Here is a 19,838-nt window from a genome sequence, read left to right on the forward strand (position 1 = left end):
ACAGACCGAGATGCTGAACGGTGATGTAGTGTGGAGATGAAATGGGTGATAATGACGATCCTGACAAAGGTTTACTTGTTACTGCAAGTCAACCACAAAGCAGGCACAATATCAAATACAGAACTAAGCAGGACTTTAGATGGGATGGAGTAGAATCCAGTTTATAGCAAAGACAGGGTTAGAGGATTACCAGTATTTGCATATGGAAACTCTGAACGTGTTTACCTCCCCAATCTCTCTACTAGGTAGGCCAGCCTGAGCCAGAGAATGTAGTCACCTCTCATTTATAACCCCTTCTTTATTATCAGAAGGGGTAAGGATTCAGGTTCTGATTCAAATGAACTCTGAAATGCTCTGATTAGAACATTATTATGTGAGGAACCTGCTCTATTTATGTGCCTTAAACAGATGAATACACCTAAGTAGACTTTGAAGAGTGACGACCTGACCCACGAAAACAGAATTTGTGGGGGAATAAACTTTCAAATCTTAATACTTGTACATTGACTATCAATCCTGATTATCAATGAAGTTGTTCTTTTAAGGGTTTATGATACTTCAAACTGTCAAAGCTAATTTAACTTTCCATACACCTGGATTTCTTTAGAGATAGGTGACACAAAAAGGCAAGTATATCATTTAATGTATAGGACAAAGTTACACATGGTGGTTTTGACATGAATAGACTGGTTCTCTCTTTCAATGGGAAGTAGAAGTAGTTTTTTCATTATGAGTTAAATGCAGTATGGAGTGTGGCTAGGATTTGAGGAAACTAAGACCAAAAAACCCACCTCACCCTTTGGCATCTGTTTTTGTAAAAATGGAGTTTCTCAGATCAGGAAATCAATTTTCACGAAAGTCTTTTTTTCCTACTCAATGCTCTACCCTTTAGTTTTCCTTGGCTTCCACTTTAAGACTATTCCTAAAATTGACCGTTAGAGAATTGACATCTGGGCCCTTGGTGTATGGCAAATGTAGATGGAAACAGAATCAGAAGCCTGGGTGGGCCAGGGGTGGGGTCAGCATCACAAGCTATAAATATATTCTTGGTGATTTGGGAGAGGTGGCAGATCCCTTTGGGAATCTGACACAAACTATATACCCTTTTGCAGAAACATATACACAAAATGTTCTGTACAATTTTTAAGTGTGCATGGACCTCCTAACTCTTTCATGACCGCCTAGCTTTTAGGAGCCCCAGACTAGATCTGAAAATTCCTTAAGGGACTGTCAAGGGTTAAATGATTGGCGGCCTGTGCAGAAATTACTACCTCACTCAACAGGAGCCACTGGTTTGATTGGCTGGGAGCCCCAGCTGGTGCAATTAGGATGCTCAGGTGAACTCTGCCTGACTCCCATCCTTAAGGTGCATCTGGCCCTGCAGGCGTTGGGCCAGGTTGTGTGGGTCTGAACTGTCCAGGTCCGAAGGCTCGTAAGGATGACAGGAAGGAGTTAGACTTTATCCGGAAATATTAATGCTCTCCTTTCTGAGCCAGAGCCCACGTAAAGGAACTCATTACAAAAATTAACTTCCTCACCTCTGATGCCGAGGGCCAGAAAAGCGCGGCCTCCGGGGGTGGGGGCGCTTTAACCAGGGTCCCCGAGCCTCCAGAGGCCCCAGCATGTATGGAAAGGTTCATTTCATCTCCTCGCAAAAGGTTTGGGTGTGGCTCCGACGGAAAGGATGGGGTGAGCCAGGTGCCATCGGCCCCAGTCTTTTGGGCCCCCGCAGTTCTCCTTGTCTCTAACTACAAAGCCCCTCCTGGGGTACGCTGATTCACTGACAGAGGTTCTGGGGTGGCGGGGGAGCCCCAGGTGAAAGCCGAAGCCACCCCGCCCACCCGAGCAGGCCTTCCCCAGAGCAGACCCGCTGCGAGGGCGGCAGTTAGTCTCTGCTACTCAGAGCGACGCCCACCGCCTGGAAGCTGTGGAAGACCGGAGGCTGGAGCCCCGAGCTCGCTAGTCGTCGCCCAGGACCCGCCCCCGCACGCTAAGGTACCGCCTCCTGATCCCGCCCCCCGGATCGAAGGCCCGCCTACTGCCTCTGACCCCGCACCGAGGGCTCGCCCTTGGTCCCGCCCCGGCTCCGCCCCCGCGCGCCGAGGGCCCGCCCCGGCTCCGCCTCCGCCCGCCATGACCACGCCTCCATGCCGAGGGCCCTCCTCACGGTCCCGCCCCACCGCCTGGGGCCGCGGCCGCTCCGGCTCGGGCGCGGTGCTTCCTCCGCGGTCCCGGCTTCCGACTGAGCCGCAGCGGGCCGCTCGCTCTACCTGCCACAGCCCGGCCGGCTCTTCCGCGCCGCACGTGGGCGCGCCCGCCGACAAGGGACGCTGCCGCTGCCGCCGCCGCCGGTAAGCCGGCCCCGCGCCCTCGGCGGCCGGGCGAAGCCCGGGCGCCTCGGGCGTCTCCTCCCGCGGGCCCTGGGGCGGCGAGGCGGCGCGGGCGTCCTCCCCCCGGACGCGCAGGGTTCGAGCGGCGCTGTGGGGGCGGTCCCGGGGCGAGGGGAGCCCCCCGAGCGCGGCCAGGGCCCGCGGCGGGCGCTGCTGCAGTGCGGGGCCAGCCCCGGCGAGGCCGCGCGTGGGCGTGGGCTCCGGCCCGGGACCCCCGGGGACACCCCGAGGGCAGGGCGGGGTCCCCCAGTCTCCCCGGCCCTCTGCGGCGAAGGAAGTGCGGCCAAGTCCACACAGGGCCGGTCCGGCCTCTCGTCGGGCAGGTGGAGGTCAGGTGGGTCACCGCTCGCCTTCCCCTCACCTCGGCCGGCGTACGACGCAAGCCGCGCCTTTGTTTGCTTGTGCCGTCCTGGTCCGGGCGGAGGGCTAGGGACTGAAATCTTTGTAAACTGAGGGCTTTCCTGATGAGGGAGGACCCCAGAGTCTCCTAGACTGCCCCCAAGACAAGAGATCCAAGCCGCAGTGCGAGCGCTCTCCCCCCATCCTGGCCCCGGAGTCTTGCAGGATTGTCGCCTGCGGCCGGCGTGGTTGGACCTTTAGCAACTCCTAGGGCTGCTTAAGGAGACTGTTAGCCGCAGGTGTTTCCCTAACCTGGGACAGTTGCTCAATATTTGGAGAAACCTTTGTAGGATTTTTTGGTAAGGCGATGGAGGCCTTCCCCCCCCCCCCCCCCCCCGTCCCCAAAGCCCGCTGCCGTTAGGGTCTTAAATTTTTTCCGCTGCAATTTAATTACCACTCTGAAAGACCGAATTCAAAATAATGTGCCCCAGAGTTGATTAAACCATTGGCAGAAGAGTGTTTCCGTGCTGTAGACTAAGGGTCATTATCTAATGTTCTTGCGAGAGGGTGGCTATTTGTCGTTTTTCACTCTGGTTTCATCTTATTCCCATGTTCTTTCATGTACATGTCTTTACAGTTAACTTCCTTCTGATCTGGGCAGTTGATTTTTCACCTGAACTTGTTTTTCTAAGAAATTAGGAATGGAAAAGGTGAGAGATTTCTTGCTGACATTTTCGATTTTAAGGCGGCTACTTCTGGTCAGATGTACTTGTTTATATGGTTATTCCTTTGTGTATTTAATTGTTAGTAGTCTGTGGGACTCCATCAGTTTTGCTGAGCTGAGCCTCTCACAGGGAAGGTACTCAGGATACATTGCAAGAGCATTGTCAAAAGAACTATTTGAGGGCTGAACTGTTCATTTTACTTGCCGCATAATGTAGTAAAAGCTGTGTACCATTATGCTGACCTGAACTGGATCCCTAACTCTGCCAGTTGGTTGCTGAGGGCCCTGGGCAGTTTTTCTGATTCCCAATATCCTCATCTTGAGCAGCATCAAGATAATACCCATCTCCTAGGCTTCTGTGTGTTGCATAAGATAAATGCATGCATAATGATGGATTTACTGAGCCCAGAAGGCTTGTGTAGTAGCATAGTATTGAATGCCCATATTTTGAAATAAAGGAGTTTGCTTGAATGCCTCTTTCCAAACCTCCCATCTGTGCTTTTAGTTACACCAGATAGTACTTTCTTCATGTAGCCAGCCATGACACTGAACTGCTCCAGTTACCTGCTCTTACCTGGCCAACCCCTTCTTTGCCAGGAGCAATGGCGCCACCTCCTAAACACGAGCCTGATTGCTGACCGTGGCTCTCTTCCTACTAACTAGCCGCCCAAACCTGTGGACTTTGAGGACTCCTCTGCTGGTAGTTGGGCTTCCTCTGACCTTTCCTTGTGCCAGTGTTATGTCGGCACACCCTCTGTCCCTGCGTGTGCCACCTTAAATTGAAATTATGTTTAGGTATTTCCTCTTTCAGTTATGTTCTGAACTATGAAAGGGGAACCCTGTTTTTTTCCGTGTTTCCTTTCCCTGTACTTAGACACTTAGTATAGTGAACAGACTATGTATGGAGTTTTGCAGTGGTTCAGAGATGCTGGATTTCAAACCTGTAAATTTCCTGGGGAAAAAACCCAATTATGGTTTCTTTGGGTGTACTAACTCCTTACTCGGGAAAATAAAGTACCATTTCTCATTACCATCCTTTAATATTTTTAAGGAGTGTGATGGCTAGTGTTTCAGAAAAAGGGACAAGCCTTCCCAAGGATCAGTGGGCAATTTTACTGTGTGCGTTGATATACGTAGTCCAGTGTATTTTTGCAGAGAGCCACAGAATGTGCAAAGGCTCTGTGATAGGCTGAGTTAGCTCTAGAACAAGCAGAGTGCCTCAAAGAGAGATAGATGGAGCCTTGTAGGCCATGGGGTGAGGGGTGAGGAAGTTTGGATTATGATAAGCTTAATGGGAAGAGTTTAAACATGGTGGGGGTGCAGGGGCGCCTGGGTGTCTCAGTCGGTTAAGCGTCCGACTTTAGCTCAGGTCATGATCTCACGGTTTGTGGGTTTGGGCCCCGCATAGGCTCTGTGCTGACAGCTCAGAGCCTGGAGCCTGCTTCCGATTCTGTGTCTCTCTCTCTCTGCTCCTCCCCCACTTACTCTCTGTCTCTCTCAAAAATAAACATTAAAAATAATAATAAACATGGTGGAGATGTACTGTAAAGTATGTTTTAAGAGGATTCTTGAGGTGCTATGTGAAAATGCATTGGAGAGGGGCAAGAGTGAAGAAGAAGCGTCAGGAAATACCTGCAAGCTTGTAGGGGAAAGGTGGCTTCTTGCACAGTGGTGCCCTGGGGATGGAGAGCAATTGAGGCCACAGGTGTTTTGGAAGAAGAGTCAGGACTTGGGTTGAGTGTGGCAAGTGAAGAGAAGGAAGAATCCAGGATGATGTCAGAGGTCTTGTGAATGGTGGGGCCACTTTCTGAGGAAAGGAAGACTGGAGAAGGAGCATGTTGAGCAGGTCACATCAAAAGTATAGTTTCTTTGGGGGGGGGGGGCGGGCGCCTGAGTGGCTCAGTCAGTTAAGCGTCCGACTTGGGCTAAGGTAATGAGCTCACAGCTAGTGAGTTAGAGCCCCGTGTCGGGCTCTGTGCTGACAGCTCAGAGCCTGGAGCCTGCTTTGGATTCTGTGTGTGTGTGTGTCTCTCTCTCTCTGTTCCTCCCCCACTTGCATTCTGTCTCTCTCTCTGTGTCTTTCTGTCTCTCTCTGTCAAAAATAAAGATTAAAAACATTTTTTTAAGTATAGTTTTTTTTTTTAATTTTTTTTTCAACGTTTATTTATTTTTGGGACAGAGAGAGACAGAGCATGAATGGGCGAGGGGCAGAGAGAGAGGGAGACACAGAATCGGAAACAGGTTCCAGGCTCTGAGCCATCAGCCCAGAGCCCGACGCGGGGCTCGAACTCACGGACCGCGAGATCGTGACCTGGCTGAAGTCGGACGCTTAACCGACTGCGCCACCCAGGCGCCCCAAGTATAGTTTTTTTTAAGGTTATTTTGAGAGAGCGTGTGCGTGCATGTGCACATACACACACACACACACACACACACACACACACACACACACACATTAGCAGGGGAGGGGAGAGAGAGAATCCCAAGCAAGCTCCACACTGTCAGCACAGAGCCAGACACGGGGTTCAAACTCACAAACCATGAGATCGTGAACTGAGCGGAAATCAAGAGTCGGACGCTCGACCGGCTGAGCTACAGGTGCCCCAACAGTATAGGGTTTTCTTAAAGACAGCTTTATTGAAGTGTAATTTCCAGATCATAACCTTCATTTAAGGGCACAGTTTGGTGATTTTTAGTCATTCACAGAGTTGTGCAACCATTGCCACAATCCAGTTTTTGCACTTTTGCTTTACCCCAGGAAGATCCCGTGCCCAACAACTCCCTGTTGTTACTCCCTTCCCTAGGAGGCCACTAATCTGCTCGTCATCTCTGTGGCTTCACCTATTCTGGGCATGTGGTATGAACAGAATCATCCAGTATGCGACCTTTTGTGCAGCTTCTTCCACCACGTTATGTATTTCTCAGGTTCACCCGTACTGTGGTGTATGTACATCAGTACTCTGTTCATTGTATGGCTAGACCGTATTTTGTTGATGGATGTTTGGGATGCACTAAGGCTGAGACACTATGCCTCATCCGAGTGGAAGAGTCAAGCAGACAACTGCATGAATTTGGACCTCAGAGGGGAAAGTTTGGGCAGGCATTATGAATGCATGGGTCATTAGCTTGAAGATGGTATTTGCCAGATGACCAGGGATAAAAAGAGAGAGGACCCAAGGCCTCGTACCAGGACATGCCAACATTGGCAGCAGGTAGAGGAGGATCAGCCTGCAGAGGAGAAGGAACCACAGAGAAGGAAACCCGCTCAAAGCTGCTGGGGCCAGAGGAGTGTGTGGGCTGAAAGGAGGCTGTTTTGAAAAGGAGGGAGTGGTCTGCTACACACTCCTCCTGAGTGGTAAAGGCCCACTGACGTGACAAACTTGAAAGTTGTGGTGGCCTTGGGAGCTCAGAGTGGGCCCAGAATGACCAGAAAGTGAACTAGCAGATATCATGGGATTCTTAGAACTTTGCCAAGGCCAGTAAATGAAAGATCCAGGCCTCAAGAACATTTCACATCTACAGTTCAGTTTCTTTCTTTCTTTCTTTTCTCTTTCTTTCTTTTTCTTTCTTTCTTTCTTTCCTTCCTTCCTTCCTTCTTTCCTTCCTTCCTTCCTTCCTTCCTTCCTTCCTTCCTTCTTTCCTTGCTTCCTTCCTTCCTTCCTTCCTTCCTTCCTAGTTATTTATTTGAGAGCAAGAGAGACGCTGGGGGTGGGCAGGTGGGAGACATAGAGAGAGAATCCCAAGCAGGCTCCACATTGTCAGCATAGAGCCCGACGTAGTAATCGAACCCATAAGCTGTGAGATCATGACCTGAGCTGAAACCAAGAGTAAGATTCTTAACTGACTGAGCCACTCAGGCTCCCCTACGGTTCAGTTTCTTTCATCTGTGGTTTTGCCATTTCGACTGACTACATGCGACTTTGTTAGCAAACTCACTATGGCATTTTCAGTATATTTAATTACATCACAGTGCTCTACATTTTATTCTCTTTTCAGACTACGTACTAGTGACTGTCAGCCTCGTATATCAATCAGGCTTGATCGTGTTTGGTTGTATCACAAAATGTGATTAAACGGTGGCTTACATTATCTCTTCTGTGCAGAAAACATCAAGTCCAGAGGCAGAGTGTCCAGGCTTGACGTGATGCCTTCTTAAAGACATCTCTGGCCTCAGCTGCTGTGTCTTTCCACTTACCCACAAAAGTTGCACACTGTGGATGGTGGTTTCTTCTTGGTTGCCACACGTGGCTTCACCTCCAACATTAAACCTTTGTCCAGGCAGAAAGAAGGGCAAGAGTGAAGGGCAGAAGGCCCATGCCAGAAGAGTCTACCTCCTTTCAAACCGCCTTCCTGATGGCTCCACCACCAGCTTCTACTGACCGTTCATTGCCTAGAACTGTTAATGGCCACCTAGCTGCAAGGGAGGCGGGGAACTGTTAGCACTGCCCCGAGCAAACTTAGTGTTCCCTTAGTATGGAAAAGGGGACAAGGAATTTTAGGGTAGATGCCTGCCATACTTTACATAGATCTTAATCAGGTGAAGGCTAAAGAAGGAGGGCAAATCAGAGCCTTAAGGCAGCCTTTTTGAGAAAAATGTCAAAGTAAGGAACTTGGTGACTTTCAACATTTCCATATCTTGTGGAATAGCTTTTTTTTTTTTTTTTGAAGGTTTATTTATTTTAGAGAGAGAGAGAGAGCACAAGCCGGGGAGGGACAGAGAGAGAGAGGGAGAGAAGATCTGAAGCGGGCTCTGCGCTGACAGCAGTGAGCCCAGTGTGGGGCTTGAACTCACAAACTGGGAGATCGTGACCTGTGCTGAAGTTGGATGCCAAACACAGGCACCCCTGGAATAATGTCAGAGTTGTTATTTATTTGAATAAACTGATAGGTTGACCTACAGATCTTTTTTAATGAAGGAAAAAAAAAAACAAAACTTGACCTAAGCACGCATACGTTATAATGTTTAAATGACAGATATTTCCACAAAGTCAAATCAGTGCAGTATTCTGTGTTATTTTTTGTTTCCTTTTGTCGCACTGAGGATAAAAAGAAGAGGAAATGGTTGCCATTGGAGCTGGGATTAGACCATAAAGGTCTCAGGCTTTATACCAGCTGCAGTGGTTCATACATAATGAATGCATCTAGCCACAGGGAAAAATAAAAGAATCCGTCAAAGAATATACAAAGGCAAGGAGAATAAAATGGTGATTGCTTGGGCCCTGGTGTCACCACCCTGCGTCCAGACTCTTCACACTGAGGCATGAAGCTGTCAGGGCAGTGCCTGGTTGGGGAGATGGGTGGGTAATTGGAGCTCAGTGACCGAACAGGCACATGGTGGATTTCTGGCAACACTGGGGTCACATACTGCATTCTTACATCCTTATTGTTTAAACTTTTCTTGTTTTTTCCATCAGATCTTCCTCTAGAATATTTCCAATCCTCTAACATAGTCTAGTCGAAAAGGACTAGATCACTAAAGAGGTTGTTCTGGGTAATAGCATTGACCTGCTTTTCCTTAGCCTTTATAAATGCCCTTCAGTAGGAAGGGCCGTCTGCGTTCAGAATTACCAGTGGGCAACAAGACTGGTTTGCCGCTTTGTAAGTTTCACTCCTAGAATTAATTTTGTCAACTCAGGAATCCTAGCCTTTTTGCTTCTTTTCTGCTCCGTCCATTTGTCTCCAGAATCCAAGAGGGCCGGAACTGTTTATCTTTTATCTACCACAGTGCCTGGCCCAGAAGCCTTGCTAAATATTTGAATTGGATTGCTGAGTACGTTTGTGCACAGTAGTGTTTGTGGACGCGTGTCCTCTGTAGCTCTGGGCTGGGAACGCTTTGTGTCCTTGGGTAGCTCCCTCATTTATTTCTTAATTCACTTTTAGATCCTTTCTCCACTGTGAGAATGTAAGATGGATCCAGAAGAGCAGGAACTCTTAAATGATTACAGATACAGAAATTACTCTTCAGTGATTGAAAAGGCTTTAAGAAATTTTGAGTCCTCAAGTGAATGGGCGGATCTCATATCTTCACTGGGCAAGCTCAACAAGGTAGGTGGGGTGGAGAGTGGATTGCATGGAGGGGGGGACACCCCTATCTTTTTATTATTTCAAGAAATTACCTTTTTTAAAAAAAGATCTTATTTTTTTTAACTTTTATTTATTTAAGTAAGCTCTACACTCAATGTGGGGCTTGAACTCAAGACCCAGAGATCAAGAGTTGCCTGTTCTACTGACTAGGCCAGGCAGGGAATTATCTTTTTTTGTTGTTGTTACACAACATGTTGATTATAACAATTAGGAAATACTGATAAGAAAAACTACCCATGTTAGAGAGGGAGGGAGCCAAAGCATAAGAGACTCTTAAAAACTGAGAACAAACTGAGGGTTGATGGGGGGTGGGAGGGAGGGGAGGGTGGGTGATGGGTATTGAGGAGGGCACCTTTTGGGATGAGCACTGGGTGTTGTAAGGAAACCAATTTGACAATAAATTTCATATTTAAAAAAAAAAAAACTGCCCATAATTCTGTCACCCAGTTACCTGCTGTTATCCTGGTCAGTATACTTACCACCTTTTTTTTTTTTTTCCTGATCATAGAATTATACCGTGGATATAGTCAATGGAATAGCTGAACAGTCTCTTTCTCAACTATATTTACATCTAAACAAGATAAACTATAAAATTGTCCAATCAGTTATTCAAAGATGAATTATTTTTCAGGTACTACTTAGGATTTTTATGGCTTTTTCTTTTTTGGTCTATTTTTATGGCCATTTTTACTGCAGATTGTCAAATTTTGGTCTTCCATGAGTTACCATCAATATTGAAATCTGCCCAGAGATTGTGAGTGTGTTTGGACTAGGAGAAAAGGGCCAAGTCTAGGAAGAGCAAAACTGGTCACATGCAGGTTTGACCTTGTGTCCTATAGATGGGACCACTGCATGTTCCCATCCTGCCCAGCAGGATGACCTAGTAATGCCCAGTGCTTCTACTGTAGGTAGAAGATACTCGGGCTTGAAGGTGCCAATCCCGGGCTCCATTGCTGCCTGGCCAGGATACCTGAGTTTGGAACCCTAGTGCCATATGGGACTTGAGAGATACCCATACCTACTCTGCAGATCTCCACTCACCAGGTCACACACACCAGGGTCCTCTAACGAAGGGAAAGAATTGACCTCTGCAGGGAATGCGGGAGGGGTCTGGGGAGGGAGTGAAAAATTCCAGCAGCCTGACCATGATTACAGTCCAGCTAGCAGTCCGGCACCGACTACCAGAGAGCAGCTGTTGGCCTTCACAGATGCCCGTCAGGCACAGTGGAGGTAGGCAGTCATGACAGGTAGTGGCCGGGAAACGACGTGATCTCTTTCAAGGTATATTTACCACTTGTGAATGCCACGGCTGGTGCTTGCTGGGATAACTAGGTGTAATAAAACAGCAGATAAGAGCTGGAGAGTTCTTTGGCTGTAGAGCTCTGACTCTGGAATGTGCAAGCTAAACACAGTAGTCACTGTCATTCATGAAGGTGGGTCTCCCTTTTAGGGGAAAGGGAGAAGCGCTGGAATGGGATTTAGGCATATTCAGGTTCTTCTAGATGTTTCCATAGTTTAGTGCTTGACTCTCCTGGAATCTAAAAATAGCATACTTATTTTGGGACAGGGTGTGTCCATTATTTTTTGTTGCAGTAAAATTCACATAACCTAGAATTTGTCGTTTAACCATTTTAGAGCTTATAGTTACATGGCTTTTACTACATTCGCAGTGTTGTGCAACCATCACCACTATCTAATTCCAGAAGGTTTATACCACCCCGAGAGGAAACCTTCCCCATCCCCCCCAGCCTCCCCACATAGGCCCCGGCAACTACTAATCTACTTTCTGTGTTTATGGACATTTCATGAAAAATGCACACATACGCTGTCCTTCAGTGTCTGGTTTCTTTAACTCAGCCTGTTTTCAGGGTTCATTCATGTTGTAGCGTGTGTCATTGCTTCATTGACTTTTGTGGATGAATAATACTCCATTGTATGGATAGACCACATTTTGTGTATCTGTTCATCTACTGATGGACACTTGTGTTTTTGCCTTTTGGCTCTTATGGATAGTGCTGCTGTGAACATTCATGGACAAATTTTTGTTTCAACATCTGTCTTCATTCCCGTGGGGTATAGAGACCTAGAAGGGGAATTACTGAGTCACGTGGTAATTCTATGTGTAACTCCTTAAGGAACCACCAGACTGTTTTCTGAGGTGGCACCAGTTTACATGGCCACTGGCAATGGTTGAACATTCCGGTTTCTTCGTATCTTCACCAACATTTACTTTTAGATTTTTAAAAAAATTTTGATGATAGCTATCGTAGTGGTGTCTCATTATGGTTCTGATTTGCATTTTCCTAATGACCAATAATTTGGGTATTTTTTCACGTGCTTATTGGCCATCTGTATACATATAAAATATATATGTATATTTGTTTATTTATTTGAGAAAGAGACATAGGGAGAGAATCCCCAGCAGGCTCCACACCATCAGTGCCGAGTTCACTGTGGGGCTCAAACAGTGAACCATGAGATTGTGACCTGAGCTGAAACCAAGAGTTGGACGCTCAACCGACTGAGCTGCCTGCTGGTCGCCCTTGTATGTCTTCTTTGGAGAAATTTCTGCTCAAAATCTTTGCCCATTTTTTAAAGTGGGTTGTCTTTTTGTTGTTGATGTGTAAGAGTTCCTTACATATTCTGGATACTAGGCCCTTATTGGATATATGGTTTGCAAATATTTTTTTCCCATTCTTATGTTGTCTTTTCACTTTTTTTTTTTTTTTTTAATTTTTTTTTTTCAACGTTTATTTTATTTTTGGGACAGAGAGAGACAGAGCATGAACGGGGGAGGGGCAGAGAGAGAGGGAGACACAGAATCGGAAACAGGCTCCAGGCTCTGAGCCATCAGCCCAGAGCCTGACGCGGGGCTCGAACTCACGGACTGCGAGATCGTGACCTGGCTGAAGTCGGACGCTTAACCGACTGCGCCACCCAGGCGCCCAATCTTTTCACCTTTTTGATGGCATCCTTTATGCAAAAACTTTTTAGTTTTATGTAGTCCAAGCTATCAACTTTTTCTTCTGTTGCTCGTGCTTCTGATGTCATATCTGAGAAACTTGCTGAATCCCAAATCGTGAAGATTTGCCCCTGTATTTTCTTCTGAGAGTTTTAGTTTTAGATCTTATGTTTAGGTCTTTGATCCATCTCGAGTTAATTTTTGTGCATGGTGTGAGGTAAGGCTCCGAGCATATTCTTTTGCATGAGGAAATCCAGTTGTTCCCGCACCATCTGTTGAAGACACTGTTCTTTCCGAGGGCCTTGGAACCCTTGTTGAAAATCAGTTGGCCATAAGTTGGGTTTATGTCTGGACTTCCATTTCTTTTCCATTGACCTGTCCATCCTTATGCCCACACTGCACATTTCGATTATTGAGGCTTTGTAAGCTTTTAAATGGGGAAATGACTTTGTTGCTCTTTGTTGTGCTTTTCACTGTTGTTCTGGCCGTTCTGGATTCCTTGAAATTCCATATGCCTTTTAGGATCAGCTTGTCAGTTTCTGCCAACAAGCCTGGTGGGATTCTGACAGAAATTATATGGACTCAGTAGATCACTTTGGGGAGTGTTGCCATGTGAACAGTATTAAGTCTTTCAGTCCATGAATACAGGATGTCTTTCTGTTTATTCAGGAACATATGCATTTTGAGCTAGGTAAGATAATAAACTTGGTAAGTGCAGTTCTCAAGCCACAAGGTAGTCTGTTAAACAAGCCTCGTTTCAATATGCCTGACAAACTTCCTAAAATGTTTAATCGTTTTAACCCACCTTTTATTTATTTTTTTTAAGTTTATTTATTTACATGATCTCGATACCCAACCTGGGGCTCAAACTCATGACCTTGGGATCAAGAGTCATTCACTCTCACACTGAGCCAGCCAGGCGCCCCTTAACCCACCTTTTAAAATGCAGGTTATCGAGTACAGATGAACCCTTTTTGGAGGAGCTTTAAAAGCATTGGCTATTCATTCGGTAGCTATGGGAGTCCCTGCAACGTGCTAGTACTGTCCTAGGTGTCAGGGCAGAGCAGAGAACAAAACCAAGACTCTGCCCACACCGGGATCAGGGGAAAGCTGGATGATAAACAAAATATAGGGGCGGGTAGATAGTGATGAGCGAATGGGAACAGTAAAGAAGGGAGGGGACGGTGAGTGTTGAGGACACGCTGTGATATTAAATGGGGTCTTTAAGGAAGGCTTCGTTGAGAAAGTGCCCTTTGGCTAAGTGTAGAGGCTCTCGTGTGTCTGAGTCCAGTGAGGTCACAAAGCAGGCGAGGGATGGGGAAAGGGTAGTACACAAGGCTATAGAGGTAAGGGGTGGGGAGGGCATCCAGTCTTGTAGGTCCTTTAAAACTGGAGTCTGACAGTGGCCACTGAGTCAGGGACTGCATGGGGGAGCCCCGGAGGGGAGTTGAGTGAGTAGTGTAGCCCAGCTTAGCCCACTGGAGCCGGCTCCAGTTGCTCTGTGGGGGCTAGAAAATGGGTAGGAGTCAGGCAAGGCAGAAACAGGGAGACGATTTAGGAGCTGTTGCTGTAACATAGGTGCACCGGTGGAGAAAGGTTTGGATTCTGATATATTTTGAAGGTGTAACAGGATTTGCTCATGGATTGGATTTGGGATACAAGAGAAGAAGAGGAGTCAAGTAGGATTCACAGGTTTTCTCCCAGGCTGTTGGCTTGAGAAGCCACAAGATGCAACGGGGACCCTGGGGGCGGGGCCCACTCTATGGGGTGAGCAGGGAGACCAAGGGATGGGTTGGTTTGATATTTCTGGTGGATGTCCCCACGTGATGTCAGTAGGCAGTTGGATATGAGTGATAGTGAATAAAAGTTTCAAAAGACAACTTTTTGTTACAGTTGGTACCCAATTCCATGTAACGGCTCTACTGTGTTTTCTGTGATCAAGCTTCCTGTGCTCTGCTGCTATGTATGATTAAGTGATGAGTGAAAAACTTGCAAGACATCAGTGGGATGAGGTGACACTGTCCATCTTTGCCTCAGCCCTGCCTGTGACAGTGGACATTCATAGAGAGCATACTGTGTGCTAAGGACTTGGTGTGCATTATTTTATAATACTGTGTATCTGGAGATATGCTTGATCCCAAATTAAGAAACTTCTGCAGTATTCGAGCCTGCAAGTGCAGAGAGCTCAAACCCTGGCTGCCTGGCTGCAAAGCCCATGCTCTTGAGCTTTTTTTCAAGTCATTATCTGTATGGCTTACATAAGGGGGCAGTGATAACCTCTTTGCTGTCAGGGGCACTATCTTCATTATCCAGATGAAGTAGGTGCAATGAATTATTAAGACCCATTTTATTGATGAAGGCTAACTAACTTGCCCCATGTCGTACAGCTGCTAAGTGGTGGTTATGGGTTGAATTGCGTCCTCCAAAAAAGATAGGTTCTCGTCTTAACCCCCAGTATCTCAGAGTGTGACCTTATTTGGAGATCTGGTCTTTACAGAGCTAATCGAGTTAAAGTGAAGTCACTAGATTAGGGTGGGCCCTGATGCACTCGTTCTAGAGTCCTTCTAAAAGGGGGCAATTTGGACTCAGACACAGACATGCACAGAGGGAAGACCCCATATGAAAATGAAGGCAGAGGTCTGGCTGATGCAATTATAAGGCAAGGAACACTGGAGATTGCCAGCAAACTTCCAGAAGCAAGAGGAGCAGTCTGGAGGTATTCTCCCTCACAGCCCCCAAAGGAACCAGCCAGCTGACACCTTGAGCTAGGACTTCTGGCCTCCAGAACTCAGAGACAATCCTCTTCTGTTGTTTAAGCCATCCAATGTGTAGTGCTACGTTACAGCAGCCTTAGCAAAGTAATACAGTGGTAGAACCAAGATAGACCGAACACCTAGGTGCTGGGGATATGGCATTGAACACAAAGTTCATAAGGCTTTGTTGGCAGAAGGCAGACAATGAATAAATATGTGATATCCGGTGCTGAATGCTAAGGAAAAATAAACCAGGGAAGGGAAGTAGGGTAGTGAGGAAGGAGGGTGGGGTGCTCTGATAATGTGACATTTGAGATTTGAGTAGAGGCCTGCATGCAGTGAGCAAGCTGGTGGGGAGACCATCTGGGGTGTGGGACTGTGTCCAAGGTACAGTAGGGGGTGGGTGTGACTGGAGTAGAGAGGTGAGAGGAGATGAGGGAGGAGAGATAGCCAGGGCAGATGACAGGGTTTTGTTCTGCAAGGGAGGAGAAGCCAGGTGACTTCTGCCTCGCCTGCTGGAAGAATCCTGGCTGATGCGTGGGCAGTGAGCCCGAGCGCAGGAGCCTGCTGGGGTGGCAGTGAGCAGCTTTTGTGGTCAGATCAGAGTTATTGGAGGTTCAGGAAGTGCTGGATGGAGCAAGCCCCGATCAGTGTTGGCAGCTACCTAACTTCTGGGAGACTCACAACTGTATTCAGGGAACCTTAGTAGGAGTTGATGTGAATAAGGGATTTAAGGCCATGGTGGTGGTCAGGCTTCCTGAGCTCATGGGTGTACACAGAGATTCAGTGAGTAGATGGGTGATGAATTAGTAAAAAAATCTTCATAATGCAAATGGAAGCAATATTATAGGTTAATAGTAAGGTTAGATCAAGATACTTTTTAATTAAGGTAGGTGATTGCTGGTTATAAAACATAAACTGTAGACAGAACAGAAGGCTCATCTAGCTCCAGGCTTGGCAAATGAGGAAACTGAGCCCCAAAAGGTCTTGGTTTGTCAGACTATCTTCACGTTCTAAGTACATCAGGGTTTTTGTTTGTTTGCCAAACTTACAGTATGATTTTGAGATTTTTATGTAGTAGAAAAAGTTTATCTTTGATTGCTTTCAGGTGTATCAACATGAATAGGGTAGATTTTGCTTAATTGTTTATCTGAGATGCCAGGCCATCATCTTTCACTGATTATTTTTAGATAAATTTTAATTAACAGGCGGCATGTTGAGCTCTTATGAACCCAACCACTTGCCAAGCCTGGATTACGACTTTGATTATTGAAATGAAGGACAGTAGAAATGAATAAACTCTGGGCATTTGAAAATCTTATCACCGAAACATCTTTTTTAAAAACTTCATAATGGTCCTAAATGAAGTACCTTTTTTGTGGCTTTTTTTCCGGTACCACTTTGTTTCACAAAATGGCCAGAAAGCAGGTGACATGAATAACGAGAAATAGGAGGTGCTGGGTATTGTAATATGTTTCAGCTTCTCAAGTCTTATCTAATGATGACACCTCCTTGGTAAAGCACAGCCCCCCTGTGGCATCTCAGAATTAGCACTATTTGGGGAAGAACGTGGGCTGGAGATGGGAGACCTGGTGAACCTTTCTGGTCTACACTGAACTGATTAGCCCCGGGACCTCTTTTGCCTGGAAACTCGAGGAGTCTGAGCTGGATCTCGATTTTTTTTTAATTTTTTTTTGAATGTTTTTATTTATTTTTGAGACAGAGAGAGACAGAGCATGAGCAGGGGAGAGGCAGAGAGGGAGGGAGACACAGAATCCAAAGCAGGCTCCAGGCTCTGAGCTGTCAGCACAGACCCTGACACATGGCTCGAACTCACAGACTGTGAGATCATGACCTGAGCTGAACCGACTGAGCCACCCAAGCGCCCCTGGATCTCAATTTTTACCCTAGTCCTAGTCAACTACTTTTCTCTGTTAGATCGTGTTAGTTCAGATAAAGCCCCTTTGGTCTGAGGTCTTATGTTAATCAGCTAAGGCTGTCATAGCAAAATCCCACAGGCTGGGTGACTTAACGGAAATTAACTTTCCCATAGTTCTGGAGGCTAGAAGTCCAAGATCAAGGTGCCGGCCGAGGTGGTTTCTTTTGAGGCCTCTCTTTTTGGCTTGTAGGCAGCCAACTTCTCACTCGGATCTCATGTGGTCTCTCGAGTGTGCATGTCTGTGTCTTGATGTCTTACAAAGACACCAGTCATATTGGACGTTCCCTAGAACTACATTTTGCTGTAGTTATCTTTCTAAAGTCCCTGTCTCCAAATATAGTCATACTGTGAAGTATTAGAGATTAGGGTTTCAACTTATGAATTTTGGGGGATACAATTTAGCCTGTAACAGGGTCTGACAATGAAGTACAGATTGTTTTTCCATGTAAATCAATTTTTTCAAAAAGCTCATTTCTGATGGCATCCCGGATGGTTTTTCATCACATCCCTTATGGAACAGTAGAGTGTTACTTCCTTAATCTTTTTTTATTGCCCCACAGTGTCGTGAAGAACTTCACTTCTCATATGCATGGTGATTCAATGTGTGCCAAGAACTTCTGAGTCACTCTGGGCCACCTTCCTGGCTGTCTTAGTCTGTGTGAGCTGCTATAACGAAATAACCCCAGACTGGGCTTCTGAACAGCCAGCCTTTCCCAGTTCTGGAGGCTGGGAGTCAAATCTGGGCACCGGCAGATTCAGGGCCTAGTGTGGGCTGCTTCCTGGTTCACAGTGGCGGTCTTGCATCACCTCCTCACCTGGCGGAAGGGGCGGGAGAGCCCTGTGAGGTCCTTTCTCTAAGGGCACTAACCTCATGAGGGCCACCTCCCACAGCCACCCCCACCCCCCGCTAATACCATCGCACTGTGGGACACAAACATTCAGACTGTGACATTAATGATTGGTGTCCCATCTGACTGCACCTCACTAGCCCTGTACCAGTTTTTTCATAAGGGCTTAGTTGTGGGGTGTCTTTTTGGCGGGGGACATTGTCCTTTCCCACGTGTCTCTCTATGTCCTCCTCCCCAGCCTCTTCATGCTTCCAGTGAGATGTGGTTTAAATCACTGCTCCATATCCCCTCTAGCCGGTGACCCGGGGTAGGGCCTCAACCCCTCTCAGCCTTCACTGTTTATGACTTTTAGCTCTGAGCCTGTGTGATGCTCGGTTCCTTCTTGTCATCTTACTTTGGGGGTCCCACGTGTTAGAGTGTGGTACCTCAGTTTGGGGCAGATATTGTAGTCATTTTCCAGCAACCTTCTGCTGCTGTGACCCTGGGGGTGGAAGTTGTCAGTTAAGTGTGGTGTCAGGGTCATATTGGAAAGATGTGGCCTGAGTGCCTTCTGGGAAGAGACCAGATTGAAAGCCTGTCTTTGGCAGGTACTGAATCTTCATGGGTCGGTAAACTAGAACGGGTGGTAAGCACAAGGCCCATTGGCTTCTGGCAACATGCTGATTGTCTTGGCACCAGAACTTCGGTCCTGGAGACATAGCTAGTTAACAGAATGTCAGGCAGAGCTCCTGATCCTAACGTGAGGCAGAGGCTGCTGGGTCCTCTGCTGCTGTTCGGGCCTCCTCCTCTCGGTAGGTGACGCATGGGGCTCAGATGGCATTGTGGCTTCTCACCCTCTCGCAGGTTCTCCAGAAGGGGCTGAGGATCAGCACGGGCGTCGCTGGTTTGGGCTTGTGGTGGCCGCCTCATGTGAGCCTCTCAAACACGTGTCGGCATGAGGCTGGCATGGTCCTTTGGAAAGAAGATTTCTATGCTGAAATCAGGAGGCTGTTATCCTTTCGATAATTTATAGCTAGGGTAGTGTATATGTTTTGCATGTGAGCAGAGGATATTTTTGCTGTTCTTTGAGGTCTGCTGGTGGGGCAGAAATAGTCCAGATTCGGGCAGGTGATTTGTTCCTCTAGCAATCTAATGACAAAAACCCATCTTTGGGGAGGGAGCGGGGAAGCTCATCTAGCAGAATTGAGTTTATGGACAAGGGTAAGAGCTTGTTGTCTGCTCACATTTTATAAATTCTGTCAAGAAAGTTATGAAACTAGAAATTTCCTGTCAGCCATTGTAAGGAAAGTGCTATGAACCGAATTATGTCTCCCCCAACCCCACCAAACTCGTACATTGGAGGCCTAACCCTCAGTGTGACTGTATCTCAAAACACATCTTCAGGAGGTAGTTGAGGTTAAATGAAGTCATTCATTAGCGTGGGGCCCTAAGCCAATAGGAAGGTGTCCTTCTGAGAAGAGGGACAGAGCGAGAGATGGCTCTTCCCCATGTGAGCACACAGTGAGAAGGTGCCCTCTACAAACCAGGAGAACCCAGTCAGCCAGCACCTCGATCTGGGACTTCCAGCGTCCAGAGCTGTGAGACATAAGTTTCTGTTGTTTGAGCCCCCTAGTCTGTGGTATCTGTTGCAGCAACTCAAGCAAACTAATGCAGAAGGAATTGAATTAAATGTGGCTATTTTTCAAAAAGGACAACTGATTGAACACGAATATCTGTATTCAAGCTTGTATTTGAGCCAAATGCAGGCATTCCCATTTATTTATCTTTTTTCAAATGGTGTTTTCCTTTTTCCTTTCCTT

The 19,838-nt window shown here is 47.0% G+C and overlaps 1 protein-coding gene across 4 annotated transcripts in view; it reads left to right on the top strand.

The window, feature by feature from the left end:
* The first annotated feature begins 2,215 nt into the window (after positions 1 to 2,215).
* Positions 2,216 to 19,838, top strand: part of DOP1B (DOP1 leucine zipper like protein B) — a 105,106-nt gene continuing 87,483 nt past the window's right edge. For 2 of the 4 annotated variants that reach the window (XM_047098737.1, XM_047098738.1), the window contains exons 1-2: positions 2,225 to 2,351; positions 9,334 to 9,498. In XM_047098737.1, coding sequence (XP_046954693.1) covers positions 9,361 to 9,498 — 138 coding nt within the window. In that variant the 5' untranslated portion in view covers positions 2,225 to 2,351; positions 9,334 to 9,360. Of the gene's footprint in view, positions 2,352 to 9,333; positions 9,499 to 19,838 lie in introns of all 4 variants that reach the window. The other 2 variants (XM_047098739.1, XR_006965604.1) reach the window with 2 other exon arrangements.

Source organism: Lynx rufus, unplaced genomic scaffold, assembly GCF_022079265.1.
Source record: "Lynx rufus isolate CCGP_SWC_20201006 ecotype Redwood Valley unplaced genomic scaffold, mLynRuf1.p SCAF_5, whole genome shotgun sequence".
NCBI classification, from domain to species: Eukaryota; Metazoa; Chordata; class Mammalia; order Carnivora; family Felidae; genus Lynx; species Lynx rufus.